This window comes from Pristis pectinata, chromosome 8 (genome assembly GCF_009764475.1).
Source record: "Pristis pectinata isolate sPriPec2 chromosome 8, sPriPec2.1.pri, whole genome shotgun sequence".
NCBI classification, from domain to species: Eukaryota; Metazoa; Chordata; class Chondrichthyes; order Rhinopristiformes; family Pristidae; genus Pristis; species Pristis pectinata.
In genome coordinates, this window is record NC_067412.1 from 14,114,028 (window position 1) to 14,142,010 (window position 27,983).

The window sequence follows — 27,983 nt, forward strand, 5'->3', positions numbered from 1 at the left end:
TACTTGTACTTCATTCCATTTTACATTTTGTGCCTTAAATTTCTCAAGTTGTTACAGTGTGCACTACTTTCTCTCTGAAACAGGAATCCAGGAACACTGTGATGCACATAGTTCTGAAGTGGAAAAAATTGCCTAATGTGACCTCAAGAAATTTCTCTGGAAAATGCTGAGTGAATTTGACTGACTTGCATCCATCAGTGAAGGGAATCAAATGAATTCACTTGGACTAATTTTCCCAATCCTTGTAGGTAATCTCTGACATTTAAGTCCTGTTGCCATCTGACTCTATTCCTGTACAAAGTTATGCTTTTTAATGTCAATGTAAGTGGCTTATGGAAATAAATGTTAAGATTTGTAGCAGTGTCTGATTTTGCATAATGCACAATAGGCAACAGTGGTGAAATAAGAGATTTGTGATTGGGTCATTTAATGATAGAAGGAGGAGTTAAATAAAGAAACTATGTTTGGCTGCATGCCAACAGCTAGTGGAGGATAAGGACAATTGACAAAATTGTCCTTGTGTCCCACTAAATCAATGCATTCTTTCTTTAGGCACCATTCTAAGAATGGCCCAGTAAATAAGAATTTGTTATCCTTTTTAGATATTTTAAATTTAAGATTAAATCTGTTTTTTGTTGAATTTGTAACTTAATTTACATTGGGGGAAAAATAAAGTCCATCAGTGGATGCCATGCAGTTGGATACAAGAGATATTGTCTTCACTTAAATGTTTTCTGTTGCAGCACAGTGTTGTTGTTAAGTATTTGCCTGTAATACTGCAAAAGGCACTGGGTTCACTCAGTACTACCCACTCCTGCAATAATGAAAATTTGGAACATTGCACAGGAGTTTTTGTTTTTGAGTGACCTGCATATTCTGGCAAATATGTACTTTTAAACGTTCAAAATTGTGCAGATCAAACCTAAATTACTTTGAGATGGAAATAAATTAGATTGCCTTTCTTCACCAACACCCCCCCCCCCCCCCCCAACCCAATTTCAGTTTATTTCTTTTAACTAAAGTGTTGATCGGGTATTTAAGTTTCTGTATATGTAAAGTTATTGAAGTGTATGAAACTGAGTGGCTAGTATAAGGGAAATAAGTTCCCTAACAGTAACAATGGAACAGATTTAGGGTTTCTGGTAGAATTTTAAGGGAATTGATGTATTTTTGTTTCCTCATTGAAAGAACAGTGAGGTCTGGAACTGTGCCTGAAAAAGATTATGGAGGTCTGTAAAATTACAATATATTTGAGTCCAAGTGTGCAATGACAAGCTTGAATTATGCAAGATGAGACAATAACAATGTAAAGGATTAGTGTATTATACACTGAAGTTGTCAACTTCAACTGTAAGCAAGGCACTGTACTTCCAAAACAATATTTTCCAAAATTTACAACATAAATAAACTATCTTCAACTGAAATGTTTACTCATAGCATCCACAGATTAGATATAGTTCTTCTCACAACATACGCAATGGCAACTGCTTAGAAATACATCCACTTGGTTGATGCAGTACTTGCAAATCTTCAGCACTGACAAAATTTATCTTAAGTATTTTCTTTCCCCATTGTTGGCGTTCCAAGATGTCTGGGAGGAAAAGAGAAATCTTTAGTAATAATGACTGGACATTTGCAATATAATGGGCAATTGCTGTTCTAAAATTTAAAAACTCATGTTTTGTTTTAGGTTTTCAGCCAGGAATTCTCACTCAAAATGAATTGGGAATCTTTTCATACCAGGTCTGACTGGTGTTGGATTGGAATGGCAGGGAACATGGGGAATGTGCGTAGAGTCCAGCAATGGAGCAAAGTGACACATGCACCAGTATTTATCACTCAATGCCCCTTGGACTTCCATGGGGAAGACTCACAGCCAGTATGATTTGGCCCATTGTTGGTGCTTGTGTATTTGAAGACAGATCAGGGACTTCCAGAATTCTCTCACATACTTGCATATTCTTTACTAAAGTGTTTTGCTTTGCTGACTTGAGCTTCTTCACATGGGGGAACAACAGTGGTGGTTGTCCTAAATTACAGGAAATGGTAGATGGTTGGTCAATCTAGCTTAGTTCCTGGATTTCAAATTCAATCATCTAACCAATTGCATTAGATTGTCTTTTTGTAAATAAATAGTATTTGTCATCCTGTGTAAAAAAAACTAAGTACAGTATAAATGTTCCAAGGTATGGGCAGAAATAAAATGAATATCATTGTTGAGCTAAGATTGCCTTCAAGGAGCCAGATAAGCGAGTATTAGTTTTAGAAACAAGGGCTCTGTGTGTGGAGGTAACTAGTTAGAGAGCTTGGGCCAGGAATCAGTGTCCTAACATTTTTATAAATGATGTGGAACAGGTTACCAATGTCACCTCATCACAAACTCGTGTTGAATGGAGAGAAGCAGAAGTACATGAATTAAGGAAATAAGCATTTAATAAAGATGTTAGCCTTGTTCACAAACACTTCACCCTTGAGTACAAACAGCAAATGCATTTCTTCGACTCTTAAGATATCTTTCAGTCACATGTACATTGAAACACAGTGGAATGTGTCATTTGCATAGTGTTCTGGGGGCAGCCCACAGGTGTCGCCACATTTCTGGTGTCAACATAGCATGCCCACAACTTCCTAACTTGTACATCTTTTGGAAAGTGGGAGGAAACCCACACAGACACGGGGCAAACATACAAACTCCTTACAGACAGTGGCTGGAATTGAACCCGGGTCACTGGTGCTGTAAAGTGTTATGCTAACTGCTACACTACCGTGCCTGCCCTATCCTTGCTGTTTCCATTCTGGTCCCCAGATCTCCTCTAGCAGTTTCTACCTATTACCTCTCCTTGCTCACCTTCCAAAAGCTACCTGCTACTTCATTCATCTGGTTCCCACTGGAATCTAGTCATACCATCACCCTTTGTACCATGAATTTTAAGGATGTTGTTGTTTGGAAACAGTCTTTGAAGCTGGTTTTCATTCAGAAACTATTTTCTGGATGTGCCAGAGGGAGAAAGCAAGTGGCATTTTAAAGAGCTGAAGTTAACATGATCCATTAAACAGAAGAAATGTGGTTAAAAGTTTGTACTTATTTAAATTACATTGATTTACTCCATATTTGAATTAAATAACCAGGTTTGGCATGTAATTAAAAATGAAGAATTCAATACTTTAGTAACATCAAAGGCAAATACAAACCTTGGGGCTTTTGGTGCAAAAACATTCATTTTCCACATGCAATGTAAAATCAGTTTATCACCTTAGTTTCATGTGATTGAAGAAGCAATGTACCTACAAGGGGAATTAATCTTGCAGAGAACACAGGCAAGATTTTCAGTTACTGTCCTACTGTCAGAGCACTGCAACTTGAAGGTTACACATTACACTCTTTTCATTTATTCCTATAAGATTTTTAATCAACTTCCATGATTCAAGTTGAAATTGGGAGAATCTGGAGAGATGTACAAGCTGCCGGGCTAATGAGAGGATGCAGTGTTATGAGCCAGGTTACTATTTGGTGTATGTCCCTTTAAGTCACCTGGACAGTAGAGTAGTAGTGTGTATGTGGTGTCATCACAACAGCAAGATAACAATGTGCTGGCTGGTTTTTTTTGTTCAGTGAGTCGAAGGGGCGAGAGGGTGGGTATAAAACTGTTGCCAGATACTTCCATTGTAATGCACAGTAATACAAGTTCCTGCTGGAAATTTCTATCAGTATTTATTATTATGAAACAGATCACAAACAGACCATGCAAAATATCCCTTTAAAAATTTTATTAAGTCTTTGGGAGAAAAGTGCAAAGTGATGTTGATAAGAAAATACAAGAATCTATGAGAATAAGCAATGTTAGCCCGGAAATTCACTGGCAGCCTGAAAATTCACAGCACTGTGCACCTGCCACTATTTTTAAGGCCCTTGTACATTTTCCTTCACATTTTGTGTGAAGCACAATCTCATGCCAGTCCTGGAGCATGAATTTAGGTTGGTTCAGGGTCACAACTCACAGTCCATTAGACGTAGAAACTGGTGTAATTTAGATAGTGCAGCTGCCTATCTGTCCAAATCTCACAGTGTGGTAATAGTGAGATATTTTAAAGTGATAGTTGAGCTATAAATATTGCTAGAACAGTGAGGAGAACTCTGACTGTTTAAATTTACAAGCTTTTACATCAACCCCAGTGTGCAGTCTGACTGATGTCATCCCACTGACTTGTTCAACTAAGATCTTGAATCTACATGATTGTTCCTTACCTTAACATCAGTGGCAGGACAGCATTATTTAAAATGAAAAAAGAAATTCATGAGAAGACAAAGATAACTACAGTGCATTTAACAAGCACATTAGTCATTCTAATACTTGAACTTCTATCAATAATTATAAATGCAATGTTAAAACAATGTCAAGTACAGCAATGAATACGTTCAGAGTTCAAGATTTGTTCAAATCTGAATCATCCTCTCTTTAGAACAAGATATTTTTGGACTTCCACTCCATCTCCAAGTCTATTCCCCTCAAGTTCTTGAACATGTCATCACCACAGAAATCCAAGTCCATTTCTGCTGTGCCATGTCTGAATCTTTCTTACTAGGTTTTCAACCATATCACAGCATTAAAAGGGCTTCAACCAAAATCTCAACTTATATCTTCTATCCTATGATTGTGCTCCTTATTTCCTCCAACATCCTGTTGCCTTTGACATGATCAACCACATTATCTTCCACAAATCTCTTGTATTGACCAGCTGAATAGCTTTGCCCTTACTGGTTTTACTCTTGGCTACAGCCATAGGAGGTGGTTCTGTAACAGCTTCTCTTCCTGCTCCTGCATTCTCATCTCTGAAATCTCATTACTATCTCTCCACTGCTGACTCCTATTTGTCATCTACACTCTGGTCCTTCAGTCAAAGGCTAGATTCCACATGGGCTCTTGGCTACAGCCAATTCTTTCACACCACCACTTTTCTTGACTTGACTGTTGCCTCTGTTATCAAACTACTTATCCAACATTCAATTCTGAATGAGCCAAAATTTACATGAAGTTTCCTATAATACAACAATAGCTTCGCTTCAAGAATAGTTCATTGAAATAAAGTAAAGCATATCCTGTGGTTGGGAAAAATGCTATTTGTATGCAAGTCTTTTCCAATCAGCCCATCTTGTCTGTGCTACTGATAAAATATGCAAAATAATTGAAATTTCTTCCACTAGACACTAGGAAGACGCAAGGCAAAATTGTTCAACCCGACATAAACCTTGTTGTTTAGCCATCAATTCCCCTGGCCCACCTCCTTCAAGCATTCTCAGCACAAGGACTGAACCAGGTCATTCACAATCTCTATACGTGGCCCCGCTAAACTTTTGACTTCATCAAAATTTCCTATCTCCAACTCATAATATTACACATATTTGCCTTGCCTCAGTCCATCTCCTGGCTATCCTTGTGTCATTCATGCTTCATAAACTTCAGCATATTCAATACTGCTTGAACTCAAGTTATACCAAGTGCCATTCACTCATCATCCTATACTCCCTTAAATGGTTCTTCAAATTTCTTCCCTTCACCAGCTTTACAATCCTCTGAAGAATTCAGCATTCCTCCAGACACAGTTGGTTACTTGTTTCCTTTTCATCCTTCCACATCTCTGTCACTTGCTCTGGAGTATTCTATCAGTCCCTTCTACTTCGCTCACTCCATCTTCAAGATGCTCCTTAAAAACATACTGCTTTGACTGAACACCTACTTCGGTGTAAGTTTTTAAGTTCTGTTTTGCTTTCCAATATGGAACTACCTACAACGTTTTTTAAAAAAAAAACTAATTAAATGTTTTAAATGTTATCAATTTTAGCATTACTTCTGAAATAAAAGTATTGTCACCATTTGTTGTGATTTTTATTGACAAAATGTATTGATTATAAATTTTAGTTGCACTGTAAAATATGCAAGGCAAGGACAAATCTCACTGAAGCAAACTTGTGCAAATGAGAATTTTTAACATTCTAATAGCTTTCCTCAAACTTTAAAGGCATGTCTTTGATTTTGCTATAAACTATTCGCTTCCCACTGAAAGTCAACTGGACACTAGAGGAAATTCATTTAACAATTTATGTTACTTCTTTTTAAAAAAATCTTTATCAAGTGTAATTGTTCATCTGATTCACCTTACTTTTCTCTACGACACTGGGAGGGTGACATGAATGCTATCAGCTGCATTACCTGTAGTTTATAGCTCTCCAAATATGATGTCCGACTGTAACAAATAACCAGGTGTTAGAGGCAAAAACCAAACAAATTAAAAAGCAAATTCACATGCTGATGTAAATATCCTCCGTCATTTTTAAAAAAAAATTTTTTTAAGAAAACATGGCGAACCACAGCAGAAACCTACATGCTGTCATCAATGGCTCCACCAGCGAGGCATCTTTTACAAACCTTTTTTGATGGCAGCCTGCAAATAATAGTTTAAGGGGCATCATTAAGGCCATATGTATGTCTGGCATTCGCCAGTACATGAAAGTCTGTAATACCTATTTCAGATGAAGATCAGGGATGCCTTTTTGTCATTATCAATGATTGTTGATGACACTCAGAGCCTACCACGAGTATACACTTCCCACCAGGTATACTGCAGTCACCCATTTAGCACCAAAAAAACAGTGCGTATGATAGAAGGGGCTTGTACCCCTTCTAAGGACCTCTCCTAACTTCTTCTTAAATATTTTAATTAATTGCTGTCCATAAGGCAGTGAAATGTTCCTTGTAACCACTGTTTTTACACAGAACTCTTGATTCATTCTTACCTACTTTTAGTGCGCATAAAAATATTTTACATGGGAATTTTGTGCATCTAAATGCTGCCAGTAACTGAACACATGGTAATGGTTACTTCAACTTCTTTTCTAAATCTCTGAATGTGATGACAAACCACAAGAGACAGAAACAGCAAATCTGCAGCCTGTAATTTCACATATGGAAGTTGTGGAAACCCTGGGGTAGATACCATAAACAAGTACTGGAGATGAGAAAACAGAAGCTCCAATTCTGAGAAAACTCCTAGCATTCCTCTGGATTCTACCTTTACTCAGCAAAGCACAGCATGAACCTATGTAACGTGAAAATCCTTACGCCATGACCTATGTCCATGGTAGAGAGTGGTTTGAGATCTGCTTGCATTATCTTCGTGATGATGATGACCTGATGGATTAATGTCCCCATAAGTACAGCTTCTCAAGCAAGTACAGGCATTGGTTTATTATTGTCACTTGTACTGAGGTACAGTGAAAAACTTGTCTTGCATACTGATCATACAGGTCAATTCATTACACAGTGTAGTTACATTGAGTTAGTACAGAGCCCATTGACATAGTACAGGTAAAAACAATAACAGTACAGAGTAAAGTGTCACAGCTACAGAGAAAGTGCAGTGCAATAAGGTGCAATGTCACAAACCACTCTCTGGGTGAAAAAGTTGCTCCTTAAGTTCCTATTAAATCTCTCCCCTCTCACCTTAAATCTATGCCCTCTAGTTCTTGATTCCCCAACCCTGGGAAAAAGACTGTGCAGATTCACCCTATCTATGCCGCTCATAATTTTATATGGTCAAACCTCTGGCATTCAGGGAGTATTTGAAACTTCTTTTGGGATTGGGGAATTTTCTGTGCAGTTTCCGTGTGTGCGTGTGCAACATGTTCTGCCTGGAAACTGTCATCTCTCACAAAAAAAAGTGAAGGAGAATAAGGTAACAGCTTCAAGGATATCGCATGTAACCATGCATCGAGTGTCCCTGAAGCTGCTTACTTGCCCTTTCCTCCTTTCACTGAGATGCTTGACACGCTTTGTAGGTTTTCCTTTTTCTACTCCTGGTGCTATAGTGAGTTTCCCATATGGATATAAACTAAATGTTTAGAATTTTTTTCCCAGCTATCCAAGCCTAAGAGTTTAAAGTTAAGTTGGAAGCTACTAGTGTCTTTAAGCTGACCTCCATTTCCAGATCACCAGCTATCAACCGTGAATACTCAACTTTCACCAAGTGAACAAAGGAAACCTGGAATGGGTAGAAGTGAAAATCCTGTGCATGGTATATCACAACATTATTGTTCATGCATCTGTTGCAAACAATGAGGTTTTATTTTTAGAAACAGTAATTTAAGTCCTGATCAAGAATCCAATGGCAAATTTCTACTTAATTTTTTGATCAATAATGCCAAAAAACTAATTTAAACTGAAAAAATCTGTCTATGCAGTGTAAATTTCATCATTCTAAGCATTGACATTTTTCACTTTGGTAAATACAAACCTTTAAAAGGCATTTCTAATTTAAACCGTGATTGTGAAATGATGTGTTAATGGAGTTGGGTTTAAATATAAATAAAACTACTTTTTATTATTAAGTAACTCCAATGCCTGCAATCTTGCTTAAATCACTACTTTGGCTGCATCAATTTAACTTGTTGAATATCCCCAATCAGGAACATTGAACCTTTGAGAAGAGAGCCATCAGTAAGTACATTAGTAGGCTGCACTGAATTCCACAGAAACACAAACTCCAATTTGCAAAGTAACAACATATCCAAGTGCAATTACTTCTACATTTTAAGCTATTTCTTTTTGTATCCCTCCTCTTCACTTCCCACTTCATTCTCCACTTCCTCCAAAGTTTACTGATTTGGATACATCAATCCTTTACATATTCCCAGGCCCAGAGAAGCAGTAAACACTGATTTATGGATATCAGCTAAAAGCTTAGAAACCCTTGCCAGTTGCCCAAGGCTGGGAGTTCAAAGTGAAGTTGAAAACGTTATGCAAAACGGCACAGCTTTGTGGCCGAATTGTGTTGTAGGTTTTCTATAAAACCACATAATAAAAACATAAGCAGTATGAACATGGGGAAGTCAGATCAAAGCAGCTCAATTGTCCAACAGACTTTTGTATGAACATCTATATTCTAAATTGGCCAAGAGACTATTAAAAGAATAACAGCACTATTGTATTTCTATGAGCAAACTATTTCTGCTGAATAGACATGTAGTCTCTAAACTTGCTAAGCAGACTGGTGTCTTTAGGAAGAGTTCATAAAATCACACTCAGAAGTTGAAGATGAGCATTATTTAACTAAAATAATCTTGCATCTCTATATTGGGTTTGAAGATTACATTTGTAGCACATTCGGGGAATAGTCCAAGTACAAAATCTCTGCAAATGGCTCTTGAATCATCTGATACTTAGATAAATTAACATATTTAGGAATTACCTGGAAAGTGATCATGAAAATCTATTTGCACTGTTAGAAACTGAGCAAAGCATTGCCACTACAAGTGATAACAACATTCACTACAATTAGCATATTGATAGTACCTTAAATAACCCTATTTCCCAAAAGAGAATGATGTCCCCAGCTCACTGCTAAGCAGGTGAGAAGTGCATCTCATTGTGCTTGCAGTTAGGTTACATAGCTCTCCTCCCACATAGCCACCTATATGATTGACAATCTAAAGCCATAATTTATTGTCAAATATAACTTATTAATATATAATAAATATAACTTACTGCAAACATAAATGTATGCAGTTAAGAACCTCATTTATAGATGCAATTTTCCAACTACACCTATAGATGGGAACTGAACTCCATATATTTACATATTTTATCTGTAAGTCAACATAATTCATTTTGTCGAATCTCACAGAATAAAAAGTCACGTGAATCTGAGCTTAAGTTTAGGCCTATAACTCTCATGCTAGATATGTTTGATTGAAACTTTACAGAATTGTTTTCTATAAGTATTTCTTGAAGTGTCATTGTTTAAAAGAACCTTATGTAAACAAGTTTCTTCCATATAAATAATGTTTGTTTTACTGTACATGTTCTCAATCTTACCCTCTGAAAAAGTTGTTGGCCCAGATATGTCGATGCTGCTCTTGTGATGTTCTTGCTGCCTCCAAGTTTGCAGCGGATATATCCATACAGATTAGCTGCTTGCAAGGAAAGTCCTGCTATTACCAAGGCCTACAAGACAAGTAAATTACTGGGCTAAAGATAACTATGTAGGCTAATTCACAATAAGCAGACACATTCATAAAACGTATGCATTCACTTAACAGCAACAATACATTTTTGGAAATACATGAATATCACATGGTGCAACACTGCCAGGATTTTTCTAAAATTATTTTCTTAACTCAAACTTTTAACAATGTCATGACTTCCTAGAAAATCATAGCAAATCTGCTATTCAAAAAACTGGAATTAAAGAATTACACTAGATATTATCTTCTTAGTGTGTTAAGTTTGATGGCAATTATTAAATTATTTGGTTGTATTCAATAAATAAAACCAGTATTAGTGCATGTTCTTTGCAATACCAAACATATTACGAACATGCAGTAGAGTCAAATTCTTAGTGTTTAGCATAAGTAAATTAGTTGATAATTACACTTTATGAGGTTTCCCTTTCTGAATATTCTCAATTAATAATATAATCATAATATCAAAAATAAATTGCTGTTGAACAACACCATAAAGAAAGATTCAAGCATTTAGCCTTGAGTTCTTTTTTTTTGAGGTGCAATGGATAAAGAATGAGCCTTTTTGGAACTAAAGACCACACCGACCACAACACAGGAAAGGCCAGGTGAGAAGATAATAATAATTTAATTCCCAACATTTAATCACATACTAACAGGTTCCAAGAGTTCCTGCTTAGTATGTGAATGGAACCTGTAAACATGCATTAATTAATTAATAATCCAAGAGGATAGAAATAGTTTATTCCAAGCACCAAGCCAAGCAGCCTAGAGACAAAAGTGAAAATTTGAGATTGCAATGTAAAAAGCAATGACAAATCCATTAAAGCAGGTAAGATGAGTTAACTGTATTGTAGCATTAATCTAAAAATAACCAATACATGTTGGCACATCATGCAAGCAGCACAATACTAACACTATAAATGGTACAACACACCAAAACTCCAAGTGGATTGAATTTCAAAGGTAGAAGTAGCCTCCAATCTTGATAAGTCTGACTGAGCTCATCTCCTGGTGACTGTACATAGTGAGGATTGCAATATGATTAATCCATAAAACAGAGGGACAGAATTAGGCCATTCAGCCCTTTGAATCTGCTCCGCCATTCGATTATGGCTGATTTATTATTTCCTCTCAACCCCATTCTCCTGCCTTCTCCCCATAACCTTTGACACCCTTACTAATCAAGAACCTATCAACCTCCACTTTAAATATACCCAATGACTTGGCCTCCACAGTTGTCTGTGGCAATGAACGCCAGATTCACCACCCTCTGGCTAAAGAAATTTCTCCTAATTTCTGTTCTAAAGGGATGTCCTTTTATTCTGAGGCTATGCCCTCTGGTCCTAGACTCTCCCACTACTGGAAACATCCTCTCCACATCCACTCTATCCAGGCCTTCCAATATTCATTAGGTTTCAATGAGATCCCTCCTCATCCTTCTAAACTCCAGTGAGTACAGGTCCAGAGGCATCAAATACTCCTCGTACATTAACCCTTTTATCCCTGGGATCATTCTCATAAACCTCCTCTGGACCTTCTCCAACGCCACCATATCCCAAAACTGCTCACAATATGCCAAATGTGGTCTGACCAATGCCAAATGCATTGAAGTGATGTTTTCCTGTGATAATGGACTATCCTACAAAAACCCAATAGCATTTTAGAACATATATCCAGGTTGCAAAGACCTTGATACCAGAATGGGAAAGGCTATGGTTCCTGGGAAAAATGTGAAATAACCAGTACCCAATGCAAGTGTACACACCGTTGTTTACAAAATTACTTTTCTTGCCAGAAGGCATAAGGCCAATGCCAAAGGATTCTGGCCTGTGTTATCATGGAGGAAGCATCCAAATACCATTTGCCCCTCTTAACAATGGCACCTTCACCAAAAAATAATTGACATAACTACCATGGGCACAGTAAGGTGACATTTGCACATAGCAACTCAGTGTTCATCTTGCAATGATTATTACTAGTTGAAACACTGTTGCAAGTACTTTAAAATATCCCAGTTGCTGGAAGATGCCAGAGCTAGGATGATGTTTGGGGGCGCAAAGGTAATTGTTAATAGTATTTACAGTGCTGCACTGTCAAAGAAGCAGTCATCACGATGAGAATTTAAACTGGAGAACCCATCTGTCCTTAGATGAGTGTGAAAGATTCCATGACACTTTGTGAACATGTGCAGGGAAGTTCTCTCCAATGTAGGGTCCACTCTTTTGTTCTTCAACCAATGTCACTTCAACCCATTTTTCCTGATCATTATCGTATTGCTGTTGGAACTTTGTGTGCAAATTTATTTACAGTAAATATACATTGTAGCAGTGATTACATTTCAAAAGAATTTCGTTAGCTACAAAATATTTTGGGTCTTTCCAAGTGTGGTGTAATACTGCACATGCCATCAAGCATTTTGACTACTTCCAGCACCAGCAAGTGCCAGAGAATTTAGAACAGGTCTGTGGGGGGTGTGCTTTACAAATCACCAGAAAGAAGAAGAATTTGAAAGTAAAGAGTGAAGGCGAAAGACTTTGCTAGAATCAAGTACGAAAAGGACTGCTGTTAATCCACTTTAGGATATTTACAAGTCTTGAATTATTCAGTTTTATATTTTGGTTCATTTTCAGAAGGTTTTTTTTGGTCATTATCAGTGTTTGATAAAAATTCTATCAAATAATCACAATTAAATCTGATTGGTCCATTGTCAATATACATTAGCCACATTTTGAAATCCATATTCTTAAAGAAAAATACATGGTTAACATAAAATATATTCCCAACACATAGTTCCTTTACAGTATGAATTCTCTCTGCAGGTATTCAAAGTTTTATCATTATCAATGAAAAAAATACAAGCCTTACGTATCTGATAAAGAAAGAATACTTCTATGAATTCTGTATTTTCAAAGAAAGCCACATTTTAATCTGTTATGTCTTTCTGGCTTGTCTCCAGTCCTTGGATGTCACCACAAGATATTTGCTATGAGTATATCTGAATGAGTAACATCTTTTTCAAAGCCCATAAAATTACATCAAGTTGATATCCCAAATAGAAATTAATAAATAATACGTAAAACTAGTGTGACAAGCACTAGACAATGCAAGGTTGCTCAAAAACTGAGTACACTGAATTCATAATTTCAGACCGTTCTAGCTGATGAAGAACATTACCACTGGCTTGAGACCAACTAAAGGCTGGGAACAGTAGGGAGGGAACTCAAAACCATTTAACCAGTAGATATAAGCATTTGTGGCAACGAGGCCTGGCTAAATTTTCAGGAAGGATCCTCCTTGCAGAAAACAAAGAAAATAGCAACTTCTTTTAGCCAACTAAATAAATAAGTTATAATTTCCTACTGCATTTCTGTTTAAAAATGCTTACCAGCCACTTAAGCTTCAGGGAAAACAAAGTACTGAAAAGAAACACTGTCCAAATCAGGGGACAGACAATTAGTCCAAGCCAGAAGATCTGAGCCTCTGCCTCAGTAGATGTAGCTCTATTCTTAGCAGTAGTCTGTGAGTAAACAGAAAGACAACATACCCTTTATTATAATTTAATTATTCAAACAAAAAAAAATGCAAGAATGAGGGGAGCATGAGAGATGGGAGGAAAAATTGCGGTTAAGAGTTAGGGTGATGAGGATAATGGATTGGGGGGGGAGGGGAAGAATGTAATAACTCACACTAACTGGACACAATTCTTTTTTTTTGAAAACATGGCCACGATTATCAGGCTTTTAGTGACATTATAGAAATGCTTCAAGTCATGCTGATTAAAAACTGGATGCATGTTAATTCTGTGAGAATCAGTTCCTTGAGATGATTTTTAAAAAGGGTCAAGAGGTATTGTTATACTCTAGTGAACACTTGGTACTTTCTAAAGACTTACGATTTGTACATTAAGATAGCTAAAAGGAAATGGAAGGACTGCTTTAATTGATATAACTCTATTCTTAGCAGTAGCCTGCAAAGAAACAAGATGACTTTTTTTGTTAGTGTTTAACTTTATATGAAAAATGGGCAACAACCTAGCTTTAGAAATGAACGTATTGCTTATAATGGTGACTCTAGAATGGAACCTTGTTTTCTACTAGATAGAGATTTATTACAGAGTGCTCCACTGCAAAAAGCAAGGACTGGGCTTAGAGTTGCTCTTGATGGAAAAACACAGCACAGATCACATATGCATATTTCATCAGCTTTAAGGCTGAGGGAGCAGCAACGACGATATTTTGAGTCCACAACATCACTCACTGTCTCTCCCCATTTAACTCCAGACAATCCTGAAAGCTTATATCCAGATCTACAAGATGACTCTGACTAAACAAGAGGGAATATACTACTACTCTGTCAGCAGCCTGTACAGTTTTAACCAGCATTAGCTGTGGCTCTGCCAAATATCACCTCAACTCTGGATTTACACAAGTGGTGATATACACACACACACACACACACACACACACAAGTAGAAGCTCCTCAAAGAGCAAATGAATGAAGAGGATTCTCATCTGCTCTCATTAAGTGATTTGAACACAGTGATTGATGTTGCATGTTTGTCTGGACAAAAAAGGAATCCTGAAGTTTAATTGCACAATATGAAAAGGAAGCTGAAAATTGGGTTAATAAAAGAAAACTATAAATATAACTGGAAAAAATGGCAATGAATACTCTCAGCAATATAAACAATTCTTTCAACTAAGAACAATTTGGGCAAGTAATTATTACTCCCATTGCACTGAATGGTTTTCTTGTGTTGAAATTATCTACCTTCCTAGCTTCAAAAAGCCAATGACTTTTTCCATCTTCGTCAATCTGGTTCCACCATCGCAAACCAACCAAAAGCCTTCCCGTAACATTCTGCAATCAAAACATTACAAATGTACATTGGTTAAAGGTAAACAAAAAATAATGAAACTAAAGTGTAGGTAAGCAGCCAGAAGGAACTACCCACTGGATAACCTAACAAAGGAATTAAGCCTTTTCAGTGTAATCAAGTATTGAGGCAGCTAGAAATGCTTGTTCTGTGTCCAATATGTCCAAGCCCTATATTGGATTATAACCATAAATCTAAGCCTATAATGCCATGCAGAACTGATGAAATGCTCCATGTCAAGACTATCAGAGCTTTGTAGGTTTTATCCTTCCTATCTGGGAATTTTCTGGTTCAGCAGATCATAATTATCAGATGGATGTAAAAGCAGAATGAACTGCCCTGTCCAATTACTGCTCAACCAACGAAGGCAAAAATCTACTCAAGCCTCTCTGCTTGATCCAATATTTTGTACAGACACTCTCAGCATACAAACTAAATGGCAGGAGTAGTTTTTAAACCAACAATTCTTTAAATTTCTAACTTAGAAAGCAAAAGGCTCTAAGTATGTTATGATGGTTTGGGGAAAGATAAATAAAAGGAAGAAACAGACAAGAATTCAGAGTGCGAAATTTGGAAAAATAATGGCAAGCCTGTTAGAGGAGAATCTTTAAAAGGCTTGATGGAGTGTAAGATGCAGAGGTGAAAGAAAAACAGTGGTGTGGAGGATCGAATGCACAGATTGACAGATGGAATCAAAACTACACGCGAGCTGAACAGGGCACAGGAAATCCAGTTTTGATCAAGCATGCACACGAAGGCATTTGGTTCAGTGGTGACAACATGCAGATAAGAGTTTTAATCATGATAAGGATACAAATGGGTGGAGTTATGGAGATAGCACACTTGATGACTAAGAGGCAAGGTTTGAGCAGGGCTCCAAAGTTTTTCAGTAAATAGTTCAGACAAAGCATATACTTGGGGACAAGGATGGAATTAGTGACATGGGAGGGTATTTTACGCTGTTCAATTAGAGAATTTTTGACTCTGCCTTAGTAACACTGCAGTAAGGGAACTGGTACAGATGTACCAGTATTCCAGGAAGTGAGATTTTTTTTTGCTTACAGGAAACAGCAATAAATTTAGCATGAAATTAAGGCTGGGGAGCATATGGGCTCCAAATTAGAGCACATTAGTGCCTATGATGTGCCTTTCCAGGGTCAGACAAATTAGCAATTCCATACAGTTGGGCAACATTAGAGGTATGATGGAGACTGGTGATCAGGAACATTAGTTAGAGAGGTCAAAAGTTGGAGAGAATATCAGAGTTGAGAGCAGCCTTTCAGAAAGTACTTTTGGATTAGATGAATGTTTGGAGAAAATGGGGAAAGAAAAGGGCAGGGCAGTGTGGGGGGGGGTGGTGGAAAGAGAAAGACAGCTTAGCAAAATGGGTTGTGATAACTGACAATGCTAAAAGTAAGTTAACTGATGGATAACAAAGTAGGGTAGCTTCCTCTTATTATTTGTGGAATTTTGATATGCACAGAATAACTGCTGCATTGCCTGCAAAACACCACTGCATTTCAAAGTATGTGCACTACTCTGGCATGTTTGAGGGATAATGATAAGGTGTAATGCATGTCTTTGCTTTCTCTAATGAAACAACTGCAAGCAACTAACAATTTAACTTTTTAAGTTCAAGAAAGAAGTCCAAGATCAGCAGTTTGAAAAAATGCTGCAAGCAATCATTAAGTAGTAACAAGTAACTTAACGAATGCCTTTTGAGACAGTCACAAAGTGCTCTGCGTTAAAAACAACTCACTCTCATTTTCAGAAATGAATTTTGTGTTGTCAATATGAGATTGTAATGAATAAAAATCTTGAACAGAGTAAATTTTTTTAAAAATTCTCATCTAACAAAAATCATTGGAACACATGGAATTAAATTCTATGATAATAACATATGTATTTATTGTTGAGTTCTAAAGACAAAAATAACTTGTTTCTATCCCCTCAAGAAATAATCAACCATTATCATTGATTAATGTAGTTCATTGACTGGCCTATAGGTGGTAAACTTGCAATACAGAAATTTAACTTTTAAATCTTGGTTCCATCAAATGCTATCATCCCACCAAGGAATGGAATGTCATCTGGTGACCACCCAAGTGCCAAACAAACCATTAAAGTTGCAGGAAGCTCAAGCAACAGATTTATCTGTGAACAATAAGAAGTTAGGTTTGCCTGAGTATTTACTGTTTTGGCTGTAATTTCTATTTGAATAGAAGCAGAAATCATTGCACGCTGTTGGTCTCAATTTGCAGGACTTTCTCTCAGACATTTAACATGCCCACACATGTTCAGACTATGTGAAACAAATTAGACAACAATAGAAAACATCCAGTTACTACGATTTGGGGGAGAAGGTGGAAGAGTGATGATGGTAAATATTTACAAAAGGCACACCCTTCCTGGTCCATTCAAATCACAGATTTTTGGCTGTCGGGACATATTTCTCAGTCAGAGTCAGAGAGATACAGAACAGGCCCTTCAGCCCACTGAGTCTGTGCCATTCATCAACCACCCATTTACAATAATCCAACATTAATCCCATTTTTTTTATTCTCCCCACATTCCCATCAACTCCCCCCAGATTCCACCATTCACCTACACATCAGGTACAATTTACAGTGGCCAATTAACCCATCAACTATCCTTTCAGGCACAAGAGTAAAGCTTCCAGATGACAAGCCGGATTCCCATCATGAAAAAAATTTAACTTAATGAGCCTGATCCCCAAACACTTCTGTCTAAAAATCCACATACAGAAAAATCTAAGTAAGGTACTCTACTGTCCATGATGAACAATCTAACTTTCACCTTTGTATTTGTCTATTAGTTTTACCAATTTCCTATAACAATTGGGTTACGTCTAACTGAGAAGTAATTAGACAATGATTTCCTTCTTCATAAATGCAAGTTAATTTACACCATACAAAATTGTAAACATATAAACTGAGACCTAAAGTCGCCAGGTACAAGTTTCTTACCTTTACTGACCAGAAATCACAGGACAAGAGGAGGAGTATTGTCACAAAGCAGGCAACAAAGCTTCTGCTAAACCAGTCACAGAAGAGGTAAGTAATGATGGCACTTACACGAAAAAAAAGGTGAAAAAATGTAGCAAGTGGATGCCTGAAAAAAATTAAATACATTAAGATATTAATAGTAGCAATTTAAAGAATAAATTTGAGAAATATATTCCAATATTTGACAATCATGATAATTTAGTTTAGCAGGAAGGACTATTATTCCATATTAGGTCCCACTCATTAAATATAAGATATCAATCTAGTTAAGAGTGGCCATGGGAGTTACAGATGCAAGACCAGAGCAGGAATTTTACTTTCAGTAGTGCTTGCCAATCAGAGTAATGAGGAATGTGTAAAACAGGACTTCTACTGAACCAAAGCAAAAACATTAGGAAAACATGCTGATCAAACAATCCCTGCAGAGAGAGAAAGTGCATGTTATTACTATTTCTGTTATTTAATCACAGAATTAAAGATGTAGACAACCAAAACTCCAATAACTCTGTTTTATTTCTCTGTTTGATGGTTTACAACTAACCACCTACATAATGTCAACATTTTCTATATTGATATTTTATTATTTCTAAAACTTAGCATTCAACAAGTTCTTATGTCCACATTACTTATGGATCATTTGCCTTAGTTAAATAGTCCAAGCTACTGAAGTGCGTTTGCTAATCCACCGCCATTCTCAAGTAGATTGATATCCTATAAATTTATCTGGGACCTAATTTATGAATTTGCCAGAGATCAGCCAACAGTTGCCATCCAATGGTATCTTTTGCCATTAGAGAATGAATTTCAACATTATCACTTATAGTAGTTTTATGTAAACATTGTTCAATAGCTACACTAATAAATGATGTTTACTTGACATCATTAAAACGGTTCTTAATTTAGTGATATTGTACTTCTAGGTTTACAGTTTTATCTAGATTATGCCCCGGTCAACATACAACATATTGATCACCATAACTTAAACAATAAAACTACATCAATCAAAATACTTTTATGCAAGTTAAATATGCAAGGTCAAAAAGACATGGTTTTCAAAAGTGTTGATCTGCACCATTTCATTTCAGTGGTGATGGCAATGCAAGTCAGATTTATTTTGAAGCAGTTCATTATTAAGAAAAAAATGTAGAGATATGTTCTGTTGGCATATGCTTTAAAAATAAAACAGTAGGCATATTATCTAGCAGGAAGTTTAATGTTTGACAGGAAATTATTTGACACAATGTAACATTCCTCTGTAATAATCATTACTAATTCTAAAATCACATATAGCCAGACAGAATAGAGATGACTAGACAAGTCCCCTATCAATTAGTCTTGTTGACTATACTGCTGTAAATGAGATGGTTATATGTACAAAATTTATATGCAACTATCCTCCACTCACTGCAGAAATTACCCTCTTTTGGGGAAGTTGCCATAGTTTCTGTCTCTCCAGCTCTTTGGACTTGGCCGACTATGCTGTACAGTAGTCTGCTTGCTGGAAGACGCATGTTCTATAAAACTTCTAATTCATTAATTGACACTGTATTGTCCATGTCAATCTATAGTTTTAAATAGGTTGACTATTACTTTACAATAGTCAGCAAAACAATTTTCCAATAATAAATTATGCACTCAGAAAATTAAGCTCCTAAACATGCAGACTAATTCCAAGTGAAGAGAGATACAGTTGCTCAAACCAGCTACCCTTTGTTTCTAGTGAACACCAGTTCTCCCTTACATGAAGGGATTGAAAAAAAGTGAATTCAACCAAGCAGCATCACAAGATCTAATATGCTACTTGAATCTTGGTTATACAATTGCCAGTTTCATTAAATTTGTGGTCAATGATTGTCTAAGATAATAAAAGCTCGTGATGGAAACTAAATCACCTCAGAGACAAAGTGAGTGATTTTGGCCAAGCAGTTTCCTCAAGTAAACTTAGTGGGGACATTATCAGAGATTGGAGGAGGAGCTAAACAAATTTTCCCTAAATAGAAATCATGTAGCTTTTTTTTCCACTATGATTCAACAGGTTAGGATTAAAATTGGCTAATTTATGCTTGCCACATTTATAAAAACTTACCTCCTCTTTGACAAATTGGCAGTAGAAAAATTACTGGATTATGGTGGAATACACCAGAGAAGCTCTGTTAGATTGCCTGCTTAGCAATAGCACTCAACTATAAGCAATTAACGCACATTTACATTAATGTGTTTATTACATGTAAAGTGGCAGCTGTGACCATAGTGACTACATTCAACAGTAATTCAATGGCTTCACAGTGTTTTGGGATATTGCAAGGACAAAGAGAGTATTACATAAAAGATAAACTTATGTTTTAATTCTCATTGTGTATACTTGCCCATAAAGAATTGTCAAGAGGAAGGAAAACCCAGCTTCAGTCAGTCCCATCAAAAATTTCTACTTGCTATCTTGTGGAGGCTAATCCGACTACACTGCAAACAATTTGGTTGCACACATTCACATTCCACCATTAATCATTATCCACTTCCTCACTTCGCCCACTGCCTAAAAAAAATGAAATTCAAAGAAATTCATGATGAGTTTGCAACATAATGGGCATTAAATGTTGTTTTTCAAAAAGTTTTTCTGCTCCGGGAAAACCAGTTCACCTTCTCCTTGCTACCCCAGTCTTTTCACATCCAAAACAATCCAGTTTCCTCACATCGCCATTCAATTTAAAACTGCATTCGATTTCATCTCATTTGCAGGAATCTCATATTTCTCATTTCAGATTTGCACATTACAAAGATTCCAATCAACTTAGACAGAGGAGGAGGGTTATGACAGTTGAAGGAAACTGTGCCAACACTTGAGACATAAATAAAAGTTACTATACTAAAAATCCAGTTAGTAAGGGTTTCTCTGCTATGTGATAACTAATTTTTCATTTCACACATCAGCTGGTAAAGGAGTCTTTAAGAGGAAGTTTGTAAGTATAGGAGGAAGAAATCAACAGATGTTATAACAGAGTCTAACAATGTATGGTACAATGCTCAACTGGAGCAGAAACACCTGTTTAGAACAAATACGTCAAATGGCCCATTTCTGTACAGCAAAGCGTGGGGAGAGGAAACAAAGTTCTGCTGAATAACCAATGATCACTATGTGATTGAATACTGAGATAGATATAATAGATAAGGATGTACTGGGTATTTTTTTTTAGAAAAGAGAGAGATTATAAACCAACAGTCAACATGATTAAAGTTAACAGGCTTTTATACCAGTCTGGATTTTTCAATCACCAGCAGAACTCCCTGCTTACCTCAAGAAAAACTTCCTATAAATATGAAAGAATACCCCCCCCCCAACCTTCTGAACACAGAGCATTTTTCTGTTTTTTACTCCCCATTCCCAATGCCAATTGCTGTCATGCACCTGTTCTCTGGCACCCAGCAACAGAATCAGCAAGGTCAAGAACCCAGAAAAATTCTCAGACAAAAAGGGGGGGAAAAATGCAACTTCTAGTTTACTATTAATCCAATACTACATTATTAAAACCTGGTTAACCTGGCCAACAACGGTGTTCCCTTGACAAGCTGGTCTAACTTTTTTTCCTCACAATACTACATGAAATGAAGTCATCCCATGCACATGTGGAAATCACTTTGAGAAGCACCCGATTGAGTTAGTGAAATGAAGTGACCCAGAAAAGATCATAAATGTACTTCATTTCAGATAAAGTCAATTTTCAAAAGTGTAATAAAAAAAACAATTGCAGATGCTAGACATCTGAAATGAACACAAAGTGCTGGATATACTCAACGTAAGTAGAGAGAGAAACAGGAGGTCCTGAAGAAAGCTCATCAATCTGAAACGTTACCTATTTCTCTTTTGACAAGCCAACAGGTCTGCTGGGTATTTCCAACTTTTTTTTATTTCAAAAGCATTATGATGGAAAAGTTACACTAATTCTAGGTCATTATACTCTGATGTGCTAATCCACAGGAATTATAATCCACATCAAAAAAATTACTTTTTTTTTTAAATACTCCAGAAGTTGCTGTCAATTTCACAATGTAATGCCTGAAAATAGTGAATGAATCATCTTATTGGAAATTAACATTTAATCTTCTCGATAACATTACAGCATTCCCAAAGTTAATGGAAAAAGAAAACAACATTCATCCCTGCCTCCAGCATTGTTGAGATTAGCCAATTTAATTTCTTCTTACATTCCATGGTTTGACGGAAATTGGCACTAGAAATAAAAAGGCTGCTGGACTGGTTTCAAGGTTTATTTGCATAGTTCAAATATTACTCAAGGTCAAACATGTTACAGTAGAGTGGCACTTCTGCACAATAAATGTGCTGTACACCACTTCTTAATAACAAAAAAAAAGTAACAATTAGACAATGACAATTGATGACCATGAAACAGTTAATCTCAGATGGTGAAATAAGGGATGCACATTTTCAGAAAGCTTTGACAGCTATTTTAGGATACCATTGTGCAGCACCTCAGGGTTGAAGAGCAAAGGTTCACTTGCCATTCCACTGACACCCTGCTTTCAGGTTTCCTGGGCAGATATAAACACTTTGGAGGAAGAGGTCATACTGGATTGCTTTACATACTCATTTGCCACTTGAAAAACGGTGAGGTCAGAGGAATATGTAGCCCAGCAAGACAAGGAAGAATGAGAGAAGACCAGGTGGTGATTAATATGCATAACAAGGAAGAAAAAAGACAAGTCAAATATATACCAAAGATTGGTATTGGTACATTATTGTCACTTGTACCAAGGTACAGTGAAAAGCTTGTCTTACAAACCAGTCATACAGGTCAATTCATTACACAGTGCAGTTATATTGAGTTAGTACAGGTAAAAATAGTAACAGTACAGAGTAAAGTGTCACAGCTACAGAGAAAGTGCAGTGTAATAAGGTGCAAGGTCACAACAAGGTAGATCCTGAGGTCATCGTCCATCTCACTGTATAAGGGAACTGTTCAATAGTCTTATCACAGTGGGGTAGAAGCTGTCCTTAAGTCTAGTGGTACGTGCCATCAGGCTCCTGTATCTTCTACCCAATGGAAGAGGAGAGAAGAGAGAATGTCCGGGTGGGTGGGGTCTTTGATTGTGCTGGCTGCTTCACCAAGACAATGAGAGGTAAAGACAGAGTCCAAAGAGGGGAGGCTGGTATCCATAATGCACTGGGCTGTCAGCCCATAAAGTAGAAGGACCAAATGAAGTGACAAACCCCAATGTTATCATTCATGATTGTGAACAAAAATGTTTTACTCAACTAAATTCATGTGGGAAACTTGTCTATTACAAGATCATGAATTAAAGAAAGCATTCAATTTGAAACAACTGTTCCATTTTAAAATTCCACACGTATATTCAATAACATTCATCCTTCAATGGAGATTCCATTTCAGAGCAGGAAGGAAACTAATTTTTCCAGATATGAGACAGGAGATTTTCAGACCACATTACCAATTTCTGTAATAAAAACAGAAAGTGCTAGAAATGCCTAGCAGGTTATGCCACATCTGTGGAGAAAGTAAGGGAGTTAACATTTTGGGGACAATGACCATTTATCAGTCCCTGCCTGACTTGCTGTGTATTGCCGGCAGTTTCTTTTTATTTCAGATTTCAAGCATTTGTAGATATTGGTTTTAAATATTTTTAAAAATGATCTGATTCTCCAAGATTCATCGGAATTACTTTTAGCTTATTAATTTCCCAGGATACAGGCAACACTGGCAGCGCCAGCATTTATTCCCCATCCCTGGGAGCTACCTTGATGAACTGGTGTATCCTTCTGAAGGTACACCCACAATGCTACTGGGTAGGAAGTTCCAGGATTTGGACCCAGTGACACTGAAGGAACTCCACTATATTTCCATGTCAGGAAGGTGTGAGACTTGAAGAGAACCTGCAGGTGATATAAATACAGAAACTGCTGGATCCACTCAGCCAGACAGGCAGCACTTGTGGAAAGAGAACCAGAGTTAACATTTCAGGTTAAAGACCATTGGTCAAAACAGGAATGGAGAGAAAATAAGTTATTTTCTCTCTCCTGCAGAGGATTTCTAGCGTTTCAGATTATCAGCACCTGCAGTTGGATTTTCAAACTGCAGGTGATGTCATTCTCACCTGCCTGCTACCCTTGTCCTTGGTGGGTTTGGGAAGTTCTGCTGGAGTAGACTACACGAGTAACCACAGTGCATGTTGCTGCTCAAACACACTGCAAGCACAGTGCACCAAATAACTTCACCAATTCCAATGCTGGTGAACTTTCCTGCATTCCCTCTCTCTGGCAGGCATTTCCCTTCTTGGGTAAGGAGACCAAGACTGCACACAATGCTTCTGGTGTAGTCTCATCAAAACTCTGGTATGACTGTAGCAGAACCTTCTTGCTCCTGTACTCAAAGCCTCTTGCAATGAAGGTCTACATACCACTTGCCTTCTTAATTGCTTGCTACACTTGTATGTTTGCTTTCATTGTATTGTCCCTTATATCAATTATCACTCTGCCATTGTTTTTCCTACCAAAGTGAATATCTTTTATCCACATTATACTGCACCTGCCAAATATCTTCCCACTTACTCAACTTTGTCTGATTCACCTTGATGCTTCACTGTATCCTCCTTTCAACTTTACAATCACATCTGGTTTCAACTTAGAAATATTGCATTTGGTTTCACTTTTTAAGAGCAATTATCTAAAGACTTGGGGACACTTTTTTTTGCATTCCATTACCCAAATATCTAAGTGCGATTCTTTCTTTTTTTAAAGCAACCCTTAAGTACCATTTCCTTAAGAAACATTTATCTTGCTGTATTAAATATCTTTAAGAAATTAATTTGAATGCATTCACTGCAATATCTCTTGAAGTAACTTTAATAAATTTCAGATATTTGCAACATCTTTTTTTCCTGATTCTGAGCATTCACCTTTCTTCCCTTTACTAATTGAAAGTTATTGTACACCTATGAAGGTTTTCCTTATCACCTCCTTCATTCACCTTGAACAGTCAACCCTTTTGACATTTAATTTCTCTGCTTTCCACACCATCCTTGACCTCCCCTGTTATTCTCTTCTACCCTAGCTTCTTCACTTACATCTTTTATTTATTCATTTTGCAGGTGGTGGAGGGAAGGAATGATTATGGTGGTGGATGAGGAACAAATCAAGTGAGCTGCTTTGTTCTGGACAGTGTCAAGCTTAAAGTGTTGTTGGAGCTGCAATCACTTAGGTAAATAAGAGTATTCCAACACGCATCTGACTTGTGGCTACTTTTGCTGGATGCCAGTGTTCTCAGTCATTTCTTGAAATCAAAAGGAATGAATCAAATCGGCTGGAGGTTGGCTTCTGTAATGGTGGGGATCTCAGGAGAGAGATAGATCATCCATTTGGCACTTCCGGCCAAATGTGGTCATGAATGCTTCGGGACATCTTTAACACTTGCATGCTGAGCCATCATCGAGGATGAGAATGTTCTTGGAGCTTCTTCCTCCCATTAGCTTTTAATTATACAATTCCAAGTTTGTTGTCATATGCACAAGCACACATACACACAGGTGGAACGAAAAACTTAATTGCAGCAGCATCACAGGCAAACAGGATCAGATACACAATATTCACAAGAAAAACAAAATTATACAAGAAGAAACACAATTAGAACAAAATAAAAGTCCATTGAAGTGCAAAGTGATCATAGTGCTGCTACACTGAAGTAGTGATTAGGGTTGTGCAGGCTTGTTCAAGAACTGAATAGTTGAAGGGAAGTAGCTGTTCCTGAACCTGGTGGCGTGGGACCTCAGACATCTGTACCTCCTGCCCAATGGTAGCTGCAAGAAGATGGCATGGGCTGGATGGTGGGGATCTTTGATGATAGATGTTGCCTCTTTGAAGCAGCACCTCAAGTAGATACTCCCGATGATGAGAAGGGATGTGCCTATGATGTATTGGGCCAAGTCCACTACTCTCTGCAGTTTCTTACGTTCCTGCACATTTGAATTGCCATACCAGAGCATGATGCAACCAGTCAGGATACTTACATCTGTAGAACCGTACACCATCACCATTCACAATAAGATGTGGCAGAGCTGCAGAACTTTGACCTGATCCATTATTTGAAAAATTATTTAGATCTGTTAACTTCATACTGATTTTGGGGTTTCAGAATCATGTAGTCCTGTGTTGCAGCTTCAATAGGCTGACAGCTGGTTCTGCCACTGGCATGTCCTTCTGCATTCTATATTGATAGTAATGGTGGAGTGATTGAAATGTTGGGCCAAGTTTACAGATTGTGGTAATGTACCTTTCTGACACTGTCCATAGTACTTCAATGGATAACCAGTCTTGCAATGTCACTGTTCTGGGTGCATTCCATTTAGTAAGACAAATCAATTGAAGCCTCCTGTAGTTGTTACTTCTACCCCAATGTTGTCATGGACAGATCATCTACCACAAGTAGATTGTGGAGGATGAGGACATAGATTTATCCCTCGTGCTGATTAACTCAGGACCTGCTGGAGACTCAGCTCTCAGGACTCTGTTTGGTCAGTGATGGTGCTACATAGTGATAGACATTAATGGTCCCCATGTACAGTAAATATGTACACTTGCCATTTTCAGTACTTCTTCCAACATTGAAATTAGAGGAGGGTAGTAGACATCATTCAAAAGTAGTTTCCTTTCTCATGTTTAACCCAATGTTTCCTTTCTCATGTTTAACATATGGAGTAAATGCCAGGGACTCCTAGGGGACACTCTCTCCAACATGTGCCACTGTGCCACCATCCCTGGTAAATTTGTCTTGCCAAAAGAATAGGACCTGCCCTAGGATTATGAATGAGGCATGACTATGCAACTGTACTGTTGCATGACTAGTCTGTGGACAATTCTACCAATTTCAATACCCCATGTACAGATATTTGCCAGAAGTGACCTTGCCATGTCCAAATTTGATGCCAAAGTTAATGTCAGGTGGTCCATCCAATTTTATTTTTAAGATGGTGTGGTAACCACAATAACTGGGTGAATTGTTAAGACATGCACAAGCTGCTGAAGGAACTTAGCAGGTCAGGCGGAGGGGAAATGGACAGTCAACATTTCAGGCCAAGGCCCTTCATCTGGCTGACCCTAAACCACCTGATGCTGCTGCCTGACCCACTGAGTTCCTCCAGCACCTTGTGTGTTGCTCCAAATTCCAGCATCTGGAGACTCTTGTGTCTCCAAATTGTTAGGCCATTTCACAAGCACAGCGGAGTCACATACCAGTCTCAGCCTGAGCAACCCGAGGCTCTGGAGTCATATACTGGCAAACAAGATTGGCCCAGAAGGACGTTTTAAAGACATCCGATGGTTTTGTGGTCACCGTTACGAATGAGTAGCTTGCTCTTGTCATTCTGATTTAAAATGCACAGTTTGCCATGGTGGGACATGAACTCGGGGCCCCTGGTTTATGAGTGTAACTGCTGTGGGGCCGCCGCCAGCACCTTTACCTGATCCTGTTCTTCCTCAGAGCCAGCTCCTCCTCCTCGGCGCCGAAATCCAGGGACACGTCCTCGGTGTCGTCCACCAGCGCCTGCGGACAACAGAGAGAGCTTGCTTTTAATGAATGGACGAAACCAGGGAGCCGAGGCTGCCCGTCAGCTGCACGGATCGGCCAGGCCGGGCCGGGCCCGACCCTCCTTACCTGCCTCATGATGGTTGCTCGGCAGCGGCCCCGCTACGTTCCCAATGGCTGGTACGGCCGTCAAATGTATCCGAGCGAATGCCGCTCGGAGCAAGCCTTCTCTTTAGTTCCAGGCGTTGCATCACTCAATTCAACCCCCCGCCTGCTTACCCCGCAATTGTAAAGGCGCAAGTTCTAGCCGCTGATTAAGATCATCAAAGAAACGACGAGCCTCGGGGAATTAGAATCAATTTTCTCATTTTCTTGAAGCAGAGGAATAGCTGATATTTTCCTGGTACACATGGCTCCGGTAGGCTGTGTTCAGTGGGTGGCGACATAACTCATTTTAGCACTTTCAACTCTGGGTCAAAGGATTGATTTCAAGCCCTGCTCCATCCACTAACTCG

The 27,983-nt window shown here is 37.9% G+C and overlaps 2 protein-coding genes across 7 annotated transcripts in view; one reads left to right on the plus strand and one right to left on the minus strand.

Annotated features, from left to right (window-relative positions):
- The window catches only part of nubp1 (nucleotide binding protein 1 (MinD homolog, E. coli)), a 46,941-nt gene extending 45,517 nt beyond the window's left edge, over positions 1 to 1,424 (plus strand). The window contains exon 11 of the mRNA XM_052020876.1: positions 84 to 1,424. Coding sequence (XP_051876836.1) covers positions 84 to 136 — 53 coding nt within the window. The 3' untranslated portion in view covers positions 137 to 1,424. The remainder of the gene's footprint in view (positions 1 to 83) is intronic.
- Positions 1,303 to 27,960, minus strand: LOC127573067 (Golgi apparatus membrane protein TVP23 homolog A-like). Of its 6 annotated transcripts, none has more exons than XM_052020881.1 (8): positions 27,748 to 27,960; positions 27,404 to 27,486; positions 20,287 to 20,453; positions 17,882 to 18,026; positions 14,789 to 14,878; positions 13,404 to 13,535; positions 9,870 to 9,998; positions 1,303 to 1,591 (listed from the first exon to the last, which is right to left on the minus strand). In XM_052020881.1, exons 3-8 carry the CDS (start codon positions 20,334 to 20,336, stop codon positions 1,547 to 1,549), a joined length of 591 nt encoding a protein of 196 aa, XP_051876841.1. In that variant the 5' UTR covers positions 20,337 to 20,453; positions 27,404 to 27,486; positions 27,748 to 27,960; the 3' UTR covers positions 1,303 to 1,546. The 6 variants fall into 6 exon arrangements, with proteins under 6 accessions (XP_051876841.1, XP_051876838.1, XP_051876839.1 ...); XM_052020878.1 differs by lacking the exons at positions 20,287 to 20,453; positions 27,748 to 27,960 and adding exons at positions 6,210 to 6,243; positions 27,598 to 27,737; XM_052020879.1 differs by lacking the exon at positions 27,748 to 27,960 and adding an exon at positions 27,598 to 27,640.
- Between the last annotated feature and the right edge of the window lie 23 nt (positions 27,961 to 27,983).